Below are 16,328 nucleotides of genomic sequence, written 5' to 3' on the forward strand. Positions count from 1 at the left end.
ATAAATTAATTTACCAGCAACTCTTTAACTGTGCTTTGGAAACATTTGCTCTTCATTTCACAAAGGTAAGGGGCTTTGAGATTTAAACTATCTTTCCATAGCTACCTTATATTAAAGTCCTGTAAGGATAAATATCAAACATAGTTTTCAAAATGTAATTTATGAACCATTATACAACATACATAAACCAAATACGAACCTGGAGGCCGATGGGACCCTCTACGAAGCCCTGGAGGTCAGCCTGGAGACCAACAGGACTCGCTACGAAAGCCCTGGAGGTCAGCCTGGAGACCAACAGGACTTGATACGAAGCCCTGGAGGTCAGCCTGGAGACCAACAGGACTTGATACGAAGCCCTGGAGGTCAGCCTGGAGACCAACAGGACTCGCTACGAAGCCCTGGAGGTCAGCCTGCAGACCAACAGGACTTGACATGAAGCCCTGGAGGTCAGCCTGGAGACCAACAGGACTTGATACGAAGCCCTGGAGGCAGGCCGGGAGGCTCTGCTGACCCCAAGCTCTTCATCTGACGCCTAACTAAAATAAAAGCAAAACTAGAGTTCATAAGATAAATAAGGGTCTGATGACCTGGCGACAAAGGAATTGTCTGGTGACGAAGGAGACCTGTGTTCGATGGCCTCAAGTTCCCATGGCACCGCAGTCCTGCGGGCCTCAAGCTCTCCTGTCAACATCTTTCAAGCGTTAAGCTTTTCCACCATAAGTCCCCAAGTGTCAAGCTCCCCTGACACGGTAGTTCTGTTGTCCTCTAGCCTTTCTGCCACAGATACTCAAGCATGAAGCTTGGAGCCCTCATCACACTTCTTTATTTAGCAGTACCAAGTGTCAACCCAGTACCTGATAGTACCTGTTTGGTACATTTTCAGGAAGGTATTGGAGACGCCACTGATGACACGTCTGAATATAGGCTGCTTCTGTAGCTGATCTGAAACTGATTTGATGTTTTCGCTGATTTTCTGTTTAGGTGGCTGCTGGTTCAGCTGCTCCAGTTTAAGCTGCAGGTCGATGTTCATATTCTTTAAGTCAGTATTTTTCTGCTCCAGGATCTCGTTTTCCTGCTCCAAGGTGGTGTTGATATTCTCCAAGATAGAACATTTCTGCTCCAGAGAGGTGCTTCTCAGCGTCAGGGCGGTGTTTATCTGTTCCAAGAAGTTGCTTTTCTCCTCCAAGGAGGCTCTTTTCTGCTCCAAGACGGTGTTTATCTCGTCGAAAATTGTGTTTTCCATCTCCAGGGTATTTCTTTCCCTTTCCAGGGCATGGTTTATATGTTTCAGAGTCGTGTTTTTATTCCCTAGAGCAGTTTTTTCCTTCTCCAGGGTACTTTTTTCTTTCTCCAGGGCGTTGATTCTCTGTTCCAGAGCGGTGCTTTTCTGCCCTAGGGCAGTTTTTTCCTGCTCCAGCGTATTTTTTTCTTTCTCCAGGACATTGTTTCTCTGCTGAAGAGCGGTGCTTTTCTGCCCTAGGGCAGTTTTTTCCTGCTGCAGGGTGTTTTTTTCCTTCTCCAGGGCATTGATTCTCTGCTTCAGGGAGGTGCTTTTGTTCTCCAAGGCAGTGGTATTCTGCTCCAGGGTGGTGTTGTTCTCCTTTAACGTTCTGTTTACGTGGAACAGTTTGTTTAATTTCTCATCTTTGTCTCGAAGCAGATTGTCTTTTTCAAATGCAGCTTGTTCTATGTTCAGAACTTGCATCTTCAGCTCCTCATTTCTTTCAATCAGAGACTGTTTTACAATGGACATCATGCCAACTTCTTTCAATATTCCATGGAGCTTCTGTGTCTCTTCAGCTAATGTCTGTTGTACTTTTTCCTTCCCAGAATCACAAGATGATGTCTTACTGCTGCGACTTATTGTTGATCCCGTTTCTCTGGACAAATCCGAAAATTTCTCAATGATTTTCTTTACTTGTGTGTTAGAATTTGCCTCTTTATCTCGAAAAGCTTTCATTTTCAATCTCTTGTTAGGATACTACTACGTGCTCTCTGTCTCTCTTCTTCAATGGTTATGACCGTAGAATTCAAGCGTGCAGCTCTGTGATGCCCTCTAGCTCCACAAAGTGTGCATCGCTCTTTGTGACATCAATTTGCGTGATGTCACACATTGATGTCACTGCCTCAGCAGAACAACTAGAAAACTGCTGAAGTTTGAATAAAAACAAACTTTACGGCTGAACGCTGCTCGGCTTAGCTGATGGCTATTGGAGACAGTTCAGCTGGTAATATGTCACCAAGGCTGAAATCCACACTGGGGAGCCAATGGACTGGCACAGCAGGGTGCGAGGACCACAGGTCAAAAGGAAACATTGTGTCCGAAAACAGAAAAAGGGGAAACGGGCCTGTTGACCCAGCTGACGCCAACTCAACGTCTCTCTAGCTAAGCAAGGTTGGTGGAATCAAATAATGTTCTCGCTCTTTGGTTACCTAGCAACAGCCTGTTGAGTCACTTGCGCAGCAGCAGTTTCTGGTTTCACCTCCATTCCTCATAATTGCTTAGAAATAAAAAAAAGAAATTAAAAAGCATTGTGATGTGAAAACTATGGATAAAACAAGAATGTATTCCAAATATTGAAAACAGAAAAACTAACAAAAACATTATTGATACAGATATAAGACACTTATTTCATGATATTGTAATATTGTTCAGCCTTACCATAATTAGACTATTTCTGTGTTTAAAATCCATTTTAATTAGTTATTATTTAGGATTATTTTCTGAGAAATTGAGTTTGATTAGTTTGAATGTAATTACTGAAATTCGTGGTTTGGGTAATGTTATCATTAACCAAATCTGTGTGACTCACAACAACATTTAATTTCCCTTTGGGATCAGTAAAGTTGAATTTTGAAGACAACACTTTACCAAGTGTAAAGTGTTGTCTTTACACTTGGTAAAGTGTTGAACTTTACCAAGATGAACAAGAAAATAGATGTATTTTCTTGTTCATCACGCCGTATGCTGCCACCTACTGGCCAACCAGTCTAAGTTCACAACTGGTGCGACATTATATTTCTGCTTTCATTGTTAACTGTCAGTCCGCCAAATGGGAAAACGTCTCTCTGCCGTGAAGCCTAAATTAGTAAAAAAAATTCTAATTCAAAATTAAATTCAAAAATACTTTATTGCTCCAAAAGGAAAATTAAATGTTGTAGCTCATCAATTCAGATTCTTCACAGAGTTATTGCAGATGGCTGATTGCTGTTGGCAGGAAAGATCTCTTGTAGCGGTCTGTGTTACAGCAATTTGAAGAAGCCTCTGACTGATGATACTGTGTTTTTTCAAGACGGTCTCATGAAGAGGATGGTCAGAGTTGCCCATAATTTTCTTAATTTTATAAAGAATCCTCCATCATTTCTGTCTTCTCTCTCCTGATTGGCCCAGTGTTGTTGTCTTGTCTCAGTAATGCTGGAGAATAATCACATAATAAGACAAACATTTCTTAATCTCTGTCTAAATAAAAGATGATTGAAAGGGACTTTTTGATCAAGTCATCATCATGTCCTCACCTTTTCCACAATCTGTTACAATTAGATCATCAAGTGGAGCAGGTCTTCTCCTTTAGTTGTTGCTCAACTCAAGTCATGTGATACGAGTTGACGGAGAAATGAGATAAAGAGAAAAGACAACAGAATTCAAAAAAAAGAAAATCTCAGGTGTAGCATTAAATGAAAAGTGTACGTGTTGTTTTAACATCACACAGCTTTAAAATATCACTGTCAGTGTAACCTCCGCATATTTGCGTTCTTAAATTCCGGTATTAATTGGTTAGTGTTGCTTAACCAATTAATACCGGGTTCCGGGGTTTTTTGTTCTGTTTTTTCTTTATTTTTGGATCCTCTTGGTGGTTCACGGGCCGTCCACCAGATGGCGCCAGAGGCTGGTTTCCCGGCGGAGGTGTGCCTGTAGTTCTGCACACCTGACGATGATCTTCTCATCATCAGCTGGAGGTGAAAAGACGCTGACAGCCAGCACTTCGACGCTGGAGTGTTTTCGCCAAAACGGCACTCTGAGCCCCTCGGAGTCAGTCTCCGAGTTTGTTTCCTCTGAGCTTCCTCTCGAGTAATTCGTCGTTTTGTTCTCTGTGCTCTCCAGGTGTTTTCCTCTCGAGTCATTCCCTGGATCCTCCCTGAGAGACTTCCGTTGTGGCTTTTGGATTAAGCCCTCCTCGTGACGCCGTGGGTGGTACCCACAGGTGCATGGCCCGAGTTCCCATTTCCTCCTCATCTGTCGGATCTCAAGATTCTCCAGTTTCACTTCCTCCGGCTGGCTGTCGGACCCTTCCCTCCATCATCGTCGAATCCAGAACTTACCTGTCCGCCCTCCACCGCCATCTCCCAGCCTTTGGACCTCGCTCAGCTCTGCTGCCCATCCGGAACCCGCAGCATCCACCCTCTCAATCCGAGACTATATCTACCAGAAAGTAAGAACTGATTTTCCCTTCTCGCACATCCTGTTTCCCAGCTGCCATTGAACTCACCATTTCCTCTTCGCTGTTCTGCAGTCCCCCCCAGTTTGGACCCTAAGCACGCCAACATCTGTACTGGGTTATTGTTTTACAATAAATATTCTTCAACTGATTCTTTGTCTCCTGTGATGTTCTGCATGTGGGCTAGAAACCTAAACCCCAACATGACAGCCACGCCCTCAAACACAGGGGATAGTTAAAGATTAAGGACCTATCTTTAAAATACCAAATTTAAAAAAAATAGAATTTAATAGATGTAAAGTAGTGTCACTACACGCTCGTGTACAGTAGGTGGCGGTATGAACCTTAAAGTTGCTTGCGATTCCCGCATAATAAAGAAGAAGCACTTGCCGCGGACAGTGGCAGTATTATTATTGATGACGTAACGAACATCGGAAGTTGCTTGGATGGCATGAAGAAATCCTTGAGTCTTTGGTTCACTAGAGATCTGACTATTTTTGGACGAACTCTTCTGTCCAAAGCTGAAGGAGTGTCCAAGTTAATGTATCCATGCCATTCTGCTTTCATCTCTGACAAGAATATTAAGAAAGCCGATTCAATAATCTTTCTATCTGGAGGAACAAAACTCACTATGACGATCTCATCTTATTAAAGATTATGATAAAGGAGGAATTCGAGCTTTGGATTTTGAGGCTCTGATTGGTTCATTTAGAGTAAATTGGCTGAAGACCTGTTTGTCTCATTCCAACTCGATGTGGTTTCATAAACCTGAATCTATATTTAATAAGCTCGGTGGCTTAGGTTTCTTGCTTAAATGTGATTTTGAATTAACCAAGATTAATATTGCACTGTCTAATTTCCACAAGCAAGTTTTACATTTCTGGAAAATTATATTTACCCACAATTTTACCCCACATGGATCCGTTGTGTGGAATAACAGATCAATATTAATAAATGGAAAATCTATTTTTAAAACTGACTGGTATGAAAAAGGTATTTTATTTGTAACTGACTTAATGGATAGTAATGGTGTTTTGTTAAATCATAGAGATTTTACCAACAAATTTGATCTGAACTGTACTTGTAATGAATATCTAGAAGTATGCAAAGCTATTCCTGTAGCTCTGATCCATCTCATCCAAAACACCTTAAGATATTCAAATGTTATTTCATCTTTACCCAAACTGAAAATTGGGGAATATAGTGTGACTGATGGAAAGTGCAATAATGTTATGCTTGTGACTGCCTTCAAATCTAAATTATTTAATGATTACAACAATAGGATCTTGACAACAACCAATCTGTCTATTATAAAGAAGAAGGCGTTCTCCAAGTATGTAAAATGGCCGATTTCACCAAAGGTTAAAGAAACTCGCTTCAAAATCTCTCACAATTTTTACCCAGTGGCTGAATTTTTGCACAAAAGATTAAAATTTGATTCAACATGTTGTGCCTTTTGTGAATGTCCAGAGGAATCCATTAATAATCTCTTTTTTTCCTGTCCCTTTTCTTTTAAACTATGGAGAGACATTAAAAACTGGTTGTCCCTTAAAATTGAAGACATCCCAGAGATATTATTATAATACTATGTTGATGGCCTTGATAGTCAAATATCTGACATGGTAAATATTGTCTTCTTGCTTGTTAAATATCATATACATTGCTGTAAATGGAGAGGTTCTACACCTTGTTTTGATTTTTTTCTTAACCAATTTAAATTGTATTACACCTCATTGAAACATTTGAAATCTGTTTCTGCAAAAAAAAGTAACTGCCAGTATCTCTACTTTTCTTTTGTTTTAAAATCTTGCTCTGTTATTCATTTGCCTTACTGTTTATGTGCTTGTCTTTAGTCTTAGCTCCTTGTTTTTTTTTATTTTTTCTACCCATGTTGCAATGTTCTTATACCTCAACGAGTCTTTGTATACTGTTTGTTTAATAAAATTTTTTTTTTAAAAAAGGACCGTGGCAGTATTATTCTTCATGACGTAACGCAGATATCCGTACACAAGGCGGAAGTACTTGAGTATTGTGGTCGCCATTTTCAAAACGGCTAAGCTTTATTGCACACTGGAATTGTCCACTAAAGAAGTTTAAATAAAGAGCTGGAACTTTGAATGAAAGGTAAAGAGAACCAGCAGAAGCATGGCGGACCTGAGTCTACTGCCCGTCTCAGTGCATTCTCCCTGTAGTTTGTCCTTAGTAAAGCTGCTTTCTTAATATTACATTAGCATTTTTAGCTAAAGCTAGCTGCGGCCTTATTACAGACACACAGGATAAATGGATTCTCTTTTTTAGCTGTAGTCATGATCTAGAAGTTTCCCTGTTTCTCCTGTAAGTCGACCAGGAGAGGTCTTGTTTTGGTTTTCCTAAAAGAGTCGGATTTCTCCTGTGTTCACTTCAAGGTCCGTTATCATTGTGTGAGGATGTGCTCTACAGCAAAACAGTTTTAAAGGAGAGGAGAGGTTAAATGTCTCCAAATGTACCTTCCCCTCATTGGTGACCCGTTAAATTCAGGATAAAAATCTCATTCAGAGATAAAACTGAATAGTCAAGCTCCATGTTTAATATTAGAGACTAATGTAAAAGTCTCTAATATACGGACCACCCCTATACGTATAGACCACCGTGTAGGGGTAGTCTATACGGACTTAGATTGTTATCACGATATTTTGCGGTTTAATTGTGATAAGTTTAGAACTAATAACTACTGCTACAAACACAAATACTGTTCATAAATAGCATTCCTATTAAAAAAAACATTCCTATGTCAAAATAAGCTTCTTCAGCAGCCACTTAAAGAAACATGATTTAAATTACCAAACTGCGCTCAGACATACATTTGTCTTTTTTTTTTTACATCAACTAATTTATTGAGACGACAATAAATCAAAACTTCTATCATGATAAGAATTTTTTTTACAACAAATAATAAACTATACATTAAATGCCCACCCATATTTGACAACTGATATTCACAGACATTGAAAAACTGAGTTAGTATTATGCTATTTGTAATAATTGTGGAAATTGTCTGTGTTAATCCCCTCAACCATGGACAGAAGTGGACGGGATCCAAACGTAATTAGGCATTTTTTGTTTTCCTGGACTCAATTTTATTTTCTTTTTGCTAAGATATGCTACAGGAGATGTAGCATTTGATGGAGGGGGTTCGTCATCGTATTACAGATTTTTACAAAACAGATGTTCTGGTTTTCGAGCATCCTGTGTGAATCCCTTAATAAAGCCCATTTAAACATGATTTGGACCAATTTTTAAGGTCCCTTGACATTACAGTAGTTGTGAATTGCTGCTAAATATAGATTGTATTGAGCTGAGCTGGCAGAACAAAGCCCAACCCTGTCTTTCACAGTCATTGGTTGAACCAGATTTTGTTTTTTGTTTTTTTGGTCTGCAGATCATTCATCGCGATGATGGAGCTCCCTGACTTCAGCAAGCAGCTGCTGCAGCAGCTGTGGACGCTGAGGAGGGAGGGTCTGTTCTGTGACTGCACCATCCTGGTGGGAGACAGCTCTCACCGGGCTCACAAGGTCGTACTGGCTGCCTCTAGCCTGCTCTTCAGGTAAAACGTCTGAACTGTTCAGCACATTTTGCTTCGGTTTGAAACGTGGGACGAGACAGGACCAGCAGAAAAAAAAAAAGCCTCTGCTCCTTGCTCAGGTCCCTTCTGGACAGCTCGGACACCATCTCCATCGACACCTCCGTGGTTTCCTCCCAGGAGTTTGGGGCGCTGTTGGAAATGATCTACACTGGCCGGTTGCCTCTGGGGAAGCACAACGCGAGCCGCATTGTTGCGGCTGCGGACAGCCTGCAAATGTTCGACGTAGCCGTGGGCTTTAAGAAGGTCCTTTCCACTCTGGTGGGTCAGAAAGTCCCGGTTCAATATTGATCACTACCTACAACAAGGTCATATTGTTTAGAATAAAAAAATCTTTGTTCATGCAAATTCGCCTCCAACCAAACCTGTGGCGTTTCAGGTTTGGTTTACCACAAACAGGCAGAGCACCTTGAAGTGAAGCCGTTTGCCTGCGAGGAATGTGGCGCAGTGTTCGGAGCCAACTCTTCTCTGAAGAACCACATGAGGCTGCACACGGGAGAGAAACCCTATCACTGTCAGCACTGCGACATGAGCTTCAGTGTAGCCGCTGCACTGGCTTACCACACCAAGAAGAAACACTCTGAGGGTAGGACAGTCTGGCATTGTGGTTTCTTACTACCAGTATGGAGGGAATAATCTTAGTTTTAGATCTTAAAATATTACCTTATTAGGCCCGAGCAGCAAAGCGCTGCGAAGGCCTATTGTATCTGTACTGTTTATTATTAGGCCCGAGCAGCAAAGCGCTGCGAAGGCCTATTGTTTCTGTACTGTTTCTTATTATTATTATTATTATTACGATTCTGCCCCCCCAAAGAGGCGCCTTTTTGGGGGCTTTATCATATTCAAAAACTCACCAAACTTGGCGGTCGCGACTAGAAAATTTAAAAATTTTGAATTTTAAGGTTGTCGCAAAAATCGCAAAAAAAATTGCTCAACGGCGGCAACTAGCAATTTTCTGTTGACACAATGGTATGAACGTATTTCATCGTAGAGACATGAAATTTGGTACACTTGTAGAGCTCACCAAAAGACTCAGAACTTACATTTAATGTTATTAGCCAACTATCACAGGAAGTCGGCCATTTTGTCTTGAACGTCCATTTTTTTTCCTCGATTTTGACGTTTACAGCCTTCGTATTTGATCGAACTCCTCCTAGGAATTTCGATTGATCGACTTCAAACTCGGTCAGTCTGATCATAAGGCATGTTTGATTTAAAGTTATCAAATTGGTGAGTTTTGGAGTATGTTGAAGGGGGGTTAGCAGGGGTCAAAGTTCACCTACTCGCCATGAAACACGAAACTCTTATATTTCCTATAAAAAAACACATAGAGGGACCAAACTTTCAGTGATTGATCGGCATCGGATGTCCTAAAATACCCTGTGGTGAAATGATGACATCACTTAAGCCACGCCCCCTGAGAACAGGAAGTGTCATGTTTTACTGTGAGCGGTCGCTCTCTTAGCCCTTTGACCTAATCAACATGAAACTGTGTCCACACACAGAAGACATGTTGGTGTGTTGAGGATTCCAACCCTGACCGGCTTTGAGATAGCAGCTGGGCGTGGCGGCGTGGCGAAGTGACCTGTAACGCCGATGCCATACGTTTGCTTCTAGATTCCACATGTTTCGACCGAGCTGCACCAAACTTGGCTTGAGTGATGCTGGTGTGATACCTGAAAATTCTATGTCATCAGATTATGACGTCATCTAAGCCCCGCCCCCTCAGAACAGGAAGTGCTATTTTTTTCCTTGGAAACTTTCATCTATGGCTCTCTTGACCTAATCAAGGTGATTCTGTGTTGGATGACAGATAGGAAGTTGGTCTCGCTTGCTTTAAAGTGCCAAGAGTTTTCAATGGCGGCAACGCCGTTCGTATACGTTTGCCTCTACATTCCACATATTTTGACCGAGCTGCATCAAACTTGGCCTGAGTGATCCTGGAGGCTTGCCCGTCAATCCTACGTCATCACATTATGACGTCATCTAAGCCCCGCCCCCTCGGAACCGGAAGTGCCGTTTTTTTCCTTGGAAAGCTCTGTTTATGGCTCTCTTGACCTAATCAAGGTGATTCTGTGTTGGATGACAGATAGGAAGTTGGTCTCGCTTGCTTTAAAGTGCCAAGAGTTTTCAATGGCGGCAACGCCGTTCGTATACGTTTGCCTCTACATTCCACATATTTTGACCGAGCTGCATCAAACTTGGCCTGAGTGATCCTGGAGGCTTGCCCGTCGATCCTACGTCATCACATTGTGACGTCATCTAAGCCCCGCCCCCTCGGAACCGGAAGTGCCGTTTTTTTCCTTGGAAAGCTCCGTTTATGGCTCTCTTGACCTAATCAAGATGATTCGGATGATGAGCTCTGTCATTGCTCGCTGCTGGCTGAACCGTGTGGGCGTGGCCAAACGGCGAATATCAGTCCCTCGCCATATTCATACGTTTGGCTCTAATTCAAGCATGGATCATCCGATTGGCTCCAAACTGGATATGTATGACCTTTGTTCACCTCTAAAGAGCCCAACGGGTTTGAAATGTAATTTGGCTCCACTGCGCCCCCTAAGTTAATACATGGGTTGTATCTCCTCGACGCATCGACCGATCTGCGCCACATTTTTTGACAGTCGTCGGGGAGCGCTGCCGAACGCATTCACGCGTGTCGCCTGGTGGACGGGCGGGGAAAATGCGCGACAGCTTCTGCGGTGGCTAGCGGGCGGCGGTGCTGAAAACTGCGGCGGAGCTTCTGCGGTCGGGAGTTGGCTGCGGCTCTGGAAATCGCGCGAGACCTTCTGCGGTGGCCGGAACCCCCGCGGTGGCCAATAGGCCGGAGCGGCGCTTGCTGCGAGGGCCGCCCGAGGCTGCTTGCAGCTTTAATTAGGCCCGAGCAGCAAAGCGCTGCGAAGGCCTATTGTATCTGTACTGTTTATTATTAGGCCCGAGCAGCAAAGCGCTGCGAAGGCCTATTGTTTCTGTACTGTTTCTTATTATTATTACGATTCTGCCCCCCTAAAGAGGAGCCTTTTTGGGGGCTTTATCATATTCAAAAACTCACCAAACTTGGCGGTGGCGACTAGAAAATTTAAAAATTTTGAATTTTAAGGTTGTCGCAAAAATCGCAAAAAAAATTGCTGAACGGCGGCAACTAGCAATTTTCTGTTGACACAATGGTATGAACGTACTTCATCGTAGAGACATGAAATTTGGTACACTTGTAGAGCTCACCAAAAGACTCAGAACTTACATTGAATGTTATAAGCCAACTATCACAGAAAGTCGGCCATTTTGTATTGAACGTCCATTTTTTACCTCGAGTTTGACGTTTACAGCCTTCGTATTTGATCGAACTCCTCCTAGGGATTTCGATTGATCGACTTCAAACTCGGTCAGTCTGATCATAAGGCATGTCTGATTTAAAGTTATCAAATTGGTGACTGTATGAGCTTGCTGAAGGGGGGTTACCAGGGGTCAAAGTTCACCTACTCGCCATGAAACACGAAACTCTTATATTTCCTATATAAAAACACATAGAGGGACCAAACTTTCTGTTATTGATCATCAATAGGTGTCCTAAAATATCCTGTGGTGAAATTATGACATCGCTTAGGCCACGCCCCCTGAGAACAGGAAGTGTCATGTTTTACTGTGAACGGTCGCTATCTTAGCCCTTTGACATAATCAACATGAAACTGTGTCCAGAGACAGAAGACATGTTGGTGTGTTGTGGATTCAAGCCCTGACTGGCTGCGATGAAGCAGCTGGGTGTGGCGGCGTGGCGAAGTGACCTGTAACGCCGATGCCATACGTTTGCTTCTAGATTCCACATGTTTCGACCGAGCTGCACCAAACTTGGCCTGACTCATCCTGGTGTGATGCCTGACAATGCTATGTCATCATATTATGACGTCATCTAAGCCCCGCCCCCTCAGAATGAATTAGAGAGATCTTCTGTGTAATTACATAATAAACAGTCCATGTTCGTTGTTTGTAGGGCAATGCTGCCCTCTGCTGTCCACTGAAATAGTTTCATTATTTCAGTAATTCGACACCAGAGGGCAGCATTGCCCTACGGAATGACAGTTCAATGTTGAATTAAAGAGGAAAAAATTTAATAATTAGTAATTCTAACACAAAAACTCACAGAGACACCAAACGTTCAGTGATTGATCATAATCGAGTGTAGAATAATATCCAATGGTCAAATGATGACATCACTTAGGCCCCGCCCCCTCGGAACAGGAAGTGCTATTTTTTTACTTGGAAAGCTCTGTTTATGGCTCTCTTGACCTAATCAAGATGATTCGGATGATAAACTCTGTCAATGCTCGCTGCTGGCTGAACCGTGTGGGCGTGGCCAAATGGCGAATATCAGTCCCTCGCCATATACATACGTTTGGCTCTTATTCAGGCATAGATCATCCGATTGGCGCCAAACTGGATAGGTATGACCTTTGTTCACCTCTAAAGAGCGCGACGGGTTTGAAATGTAATTTGGCTCCACTGCGCCCCCTAAGTTAATACATGGGCTGTATCTCCTCGACACATCGACCGATCTGCACCAGATTTTTTGACAGTCGTCGGGGAGCGCTGCCAAACGCATTCACGCGTGTCGCCTGGTGGCGGGCGGCGGTGCTGGAAACTGCGGCGGAGCTTCTGCGGTGGGGAGTTGGCTGCGGCTGTGGAAATCGTGCGAGAGCTTCTGCGGTGGCTGGAACCCCCGCGGTGGCCAATAGGCCGGAGCGGCGCTTGCTGCGAGGGCCGCTCGAGGCTGCTTGCAGCTTTAATTATTATTATTATTACGATTCTTCCCACCTCTTCGTGTGCCTTTTTGGGGGCTTTATCATATTCAAAAACTCACCAAACTTGGCGGTCGCGACTAGAAAATTTAAAAATTTTGAATTTTAAGGTTGTCGCAAAAATCGCAAAAAAAATTGCTGAACGGCGGCAACTAGCAATTTTCTGTTGACACAATGGTATGAACGTACTTCATCGTAGAGACATGAAATTTGGTACACTTGTAGAGCTCACCAAAAGACTCAGAACTTACATTTAATGTTATAAGCCAACTATCACAGAAAGTCGGCCATTTTGTATTGAACGTCCATTTTTTTCCTCGATTTTGCTGTTTACAGCCTTCGTATTTGATCGAACTCCTCCTAGGGATTTCGATTGATCGACTTCAAACTCGGTCAGTCTGATCATAAGGCATGTTTGATTTAAAGTTATCAAATTGGTGAGTTTTGGAGCATGTTGAAGGGGGGTTAGCAGGGGTCAAAGTTCACCTACTCGCCATGAAACACGAAACTCTTATATTTCCTATAAAAAAACACATAGAGGGACCAAACTTTCAGTGATTGATCGTCATCGGGTGTCCTAAAATACCCTGTGGTGAAATGATGACATCACTTAGGCCACGCCCCCTGAGAACAGGAAGTGTCATGTTTTACTGTGAACGGTCGCTATCTTAGCCCTTTGACCTAATCAACATGAAACTGTGTCCAGACACAGAAGACATGTTGGTGTGTTGAGGATTCCAACCCTGACCGGCTTTGAGATAGCAGCTGGGCGTGGCGGCGTGGCGAAGTGACCTGTAACGCCGATGCCATACGTTTGCTTCTAGATTCCACATGTTTCGACCGAGCTGCACCAAACTTGGCTTGAGTGATGCTGGTGTGATACCTGAAAATTCTATGTCATCAGATTATGACGTCATCTAAGCCCCGCCCCCTCAGAACAGGAAGTGCTATTTTTTTCCTTGGAAACTTTCATCTATGGCTCTCTTGACCTAATCAAGGTGATTCTGTGTTGGATGACAGATAGGAAGTTGGTCTCGCTTGCTTTAAAGTGCCAAGAGTTTTCAATGGCGGCAACGCCGTTCGTATACGTTTGCCTCTACATTCCACATATTTTGACCGAGCTGCATCAAACTTGGCCTGAGTGATCCTGGAGGCTTGCCCGTCAATCCTACGTCATCACATTATGACGTCATCTAAGCCCCGCCCCCTCGGAACCGGAAGTGCCGTTTTTTTCCTTGGAAAGCTCTGTTTATGGCTCTCTTGACCTAATCAAGTTGATTCTGTGTTGGATGACAGATAGGAAGTTGATCTCACTTGCTTTAAAGTGCCAAGAGTGTTCAATGGCGGCAACGCCGTTCGTATACGTTTGCCTCTACATTCCACATATTTTGACCGAGCTGCATCAAACTTGGCCTGAGTGATCCTGGAGGCTTGCCCGTCAATCCTACGTCATCACATTATGACGTCATCTAAGCCCCGCCCCCTCGGAACCGGAAGTGCCGTTTTTTTCCTTGGAAAGCTCTGTTTATGGCTCTTTTGACCTAATCAAGATGATTCGGATGATAAACTCTGTCAATGCTTGCTGCTGGCTGAACCGTGTAGGCGTGGCCAAATGGCGAATATCAGTCCCTCGCCATATGCATACGTTTGGCTCTTATTCACGCATAGATCATCCGATTGGCGCCAAACTGGATATGTATGACCTTTGTTCACCTCTAAAGAGCCCAACGAGGTTGAAATGTAATTTGGCTCCACTGCGCCCCCTAAGTTAATACATCGGCCGTATCTCCTCGACGCATCGACCGATCTGCACCAGATTTTTCGACAGTCGTCGGGGAGCGCCGCCGAACGCATTCATGCCTGTCGCCCGGTGGACGGGCGTGGAAAATGCGCGACAGCTTCTGCGGCGGCTGGCGGGCGGCGGTGCTGGAAACTGCGGCGGAGCTTCCGCGGTGGGGAGCGGGCTGCGGCTCTGGAAACCGCGCGAGAGCTTCTGCGGTGGCTGGAACCCCCGCGGTGGCCAATAGGCCGGAGCGGCGCTTGCTGCGAGGGCCGCCCGAGGCTGCTTGCAGCTTTAATTTTTATTGTTTTTTCAGGAAAGATGTATGTGTGTCAGTACTGTAAGGCTGTGTTCGCCCAGTCCATTGAGCTCACACGTCATGTACGGACGCACACTGGTGACCGGCCTTATGTGTGTCGAGAATGTGGGAAGGGCTACAGCCAGGCCAGCGGGCTCACTGTCCACCTGCAGACCTTCCACAGTAAGAACCCACTCAGTCTGATGTTAACACTATTATTGCTCACAGCAGGGACACAACTAACAATTATTTTACGAATCGATCATTCTATCGTATACCAAATTGGTGTATTCTGCAGATTTTTCATTTAACCACTTAAACCTTTTTTATACAGTGTTAGAAATATTTTACATTTATGTGCCTTCTCTGACTTTAGACTTTATACTCTCTAATTTCTTATTTTTGTACGTACAAGTAATGTCTCCTTGTTCTGTGTTTTTTTATAAATGCAAATTAAATATGGGGGTAATTTTAAATTTAGGTTTAGCTCAAAATAGGTGCTTTAGTTAATCTGCGTTATGTAATGTGTTAAAATGTTCAGATTGCATTATGGAAAAATAGGTATATAATTTTTAGGGCTGGTAAAAAATATAGACATATTTTTTTAATAACAGTTACATACTGCAGCTGTAAGAGAACTGCGAAGCAAAGATCATTGAAAAATCTGGGAAGGCGTAGACTGCAGCTGGAGTCAGAGATTCAAGATCAACACGTTCGTTGTATGGAACCAGTCCTGAACCAGAGGCTAAAGTCAGAAGTGTCTTACTGGACCTGGAGAAAAAGAACTATACTTTGGTTTGGTAGTCCAAAGTTTTCCTTTCAGATCAATCAAGTTAAATCAATCAGGTTTATTTGTACAGCACATTTCAGCAACAGGGCAGTTCAAAGTGCTTTACATCCCAAAAACAGATGAAAGTAAAGTTTGTATTTCATTTGGAAATCAAGATCCAGAGTCTGGAGGAAGAGCGGAGAGACACAAACTCCATCCTGCTTTTGGCCACTGTTAGGTTTTCACAAGTGATTTGGGTTGCCATGTCATGTGCCGGTGTTAATTCACTGGGTTTTCTGAAGTCCGCGGTCGTTTCCCTATGCTGACAAGCTTTATGGAGATGCTGATTTTATTTTCTAGCAGGACTTGATACCTCCCCACACTACAAAACTTACCAAAGCTGGTTTAATAACCATTTTAACACCAACAAACTGGCCTGACATGAACCCCACAGGAAATCGGTGGGCTTTTGGGAAGAGTAAGTAAGAAAAACCAGAACTAACAGATGTAGGTCTCTGTTGTGCTGAGGTTGCACCTCAGCAGAACCACAGGCTGACTGCCTCCACACCACGGCGCATTGATGCAGTGTTTCATCCAAAAGGAGCCCTGACCAAGTACTGAGTGCTGTACAGAACG

General features: G+C 43.4%; 2 protein-coding genes and 1 long non-coding RNA gene across 3 annotated transcripts; 2 read left to right on the plus strand and 1 right to left on the minus strand.

Annotated features, from left to right (window-relative positions):
• Positions 1–362: 362 nt before the first annotated feature.
• LOC111605878 (myosin-J heavy chain-like) lies at positions 363–3,609 on the minus strand. The gene is made up of 2 exons (XM_023325396.1): positions 3,517–3,609; positions 363–3,415 (listed from the first exon to the last, which is right to left on the minus strand). The coding sequence occupies exon 2, from the start codon at positions 1,958–1,960 to the stop codon at positions 827–829; it is 1,134 nt and encodes a 377-aa protein (XP_023181164.1). The 5' UTR covers positions 1,961–3,415; positions 3,517–3,609; the 3' UTR covers positions 363–826.
• A 732-nt stretch (positions 3,610–4,341) lies between these two features.
• Positions 4,342–4,587, plus strand: LOC111605882. Its single transcript, XR_002751885.1, has 2 exons — positions 4,342–4,430; positions 4,512–4,587. It is a non-coding gene; the product is annotated as an uncharacterized LOC111605882 (long non-coding RNA).
• A 1,848-nt stretch (positions 4,588–6,435) lies between these two features.
• On the plus strand, positions 6,436–15,358 carry LOC111605880 (zinc finger and BTB domain-containing protein 40-like). Its single transcript, XM_023325398.1, has 5 exons — positions 6,436–6,560; positions 7,855–8,019; positions 8,118–8,316; positions 8,435–8,641; positions 14,942–15,358. Exons 2-4 carry the CDS (start codon positions 7,868–7,870, stop codon positions 8,471–8,473), a joined length of 390 nt encoding a protein of 129 aa, XP_023181166.1. The 5' UTR covers positions 6,436–6,560; positions 7,855–7,867; the 3' UTR covers positions 8,474–8,641; positions 14,942–15,358.
• The last annotated feature ends 970 nt before the right edge of the window (positions 15,359–16,328 follow it).

This window comes from Xiphophorus maculatus, chromosome 20 (assembly GCF_002775205.1).
Source record: "Xiphophorus maculatus strain JP 163 A chromosome 20, X_maculatus-5.0-male, whole genome shotgun sequence".
NCBI lineage: Eukaryota > Metazoa > Chordata > Actinopteri > Cyprinodontiformes > Poeciliidae > Xiphophorus > Xiphophorus maculatus.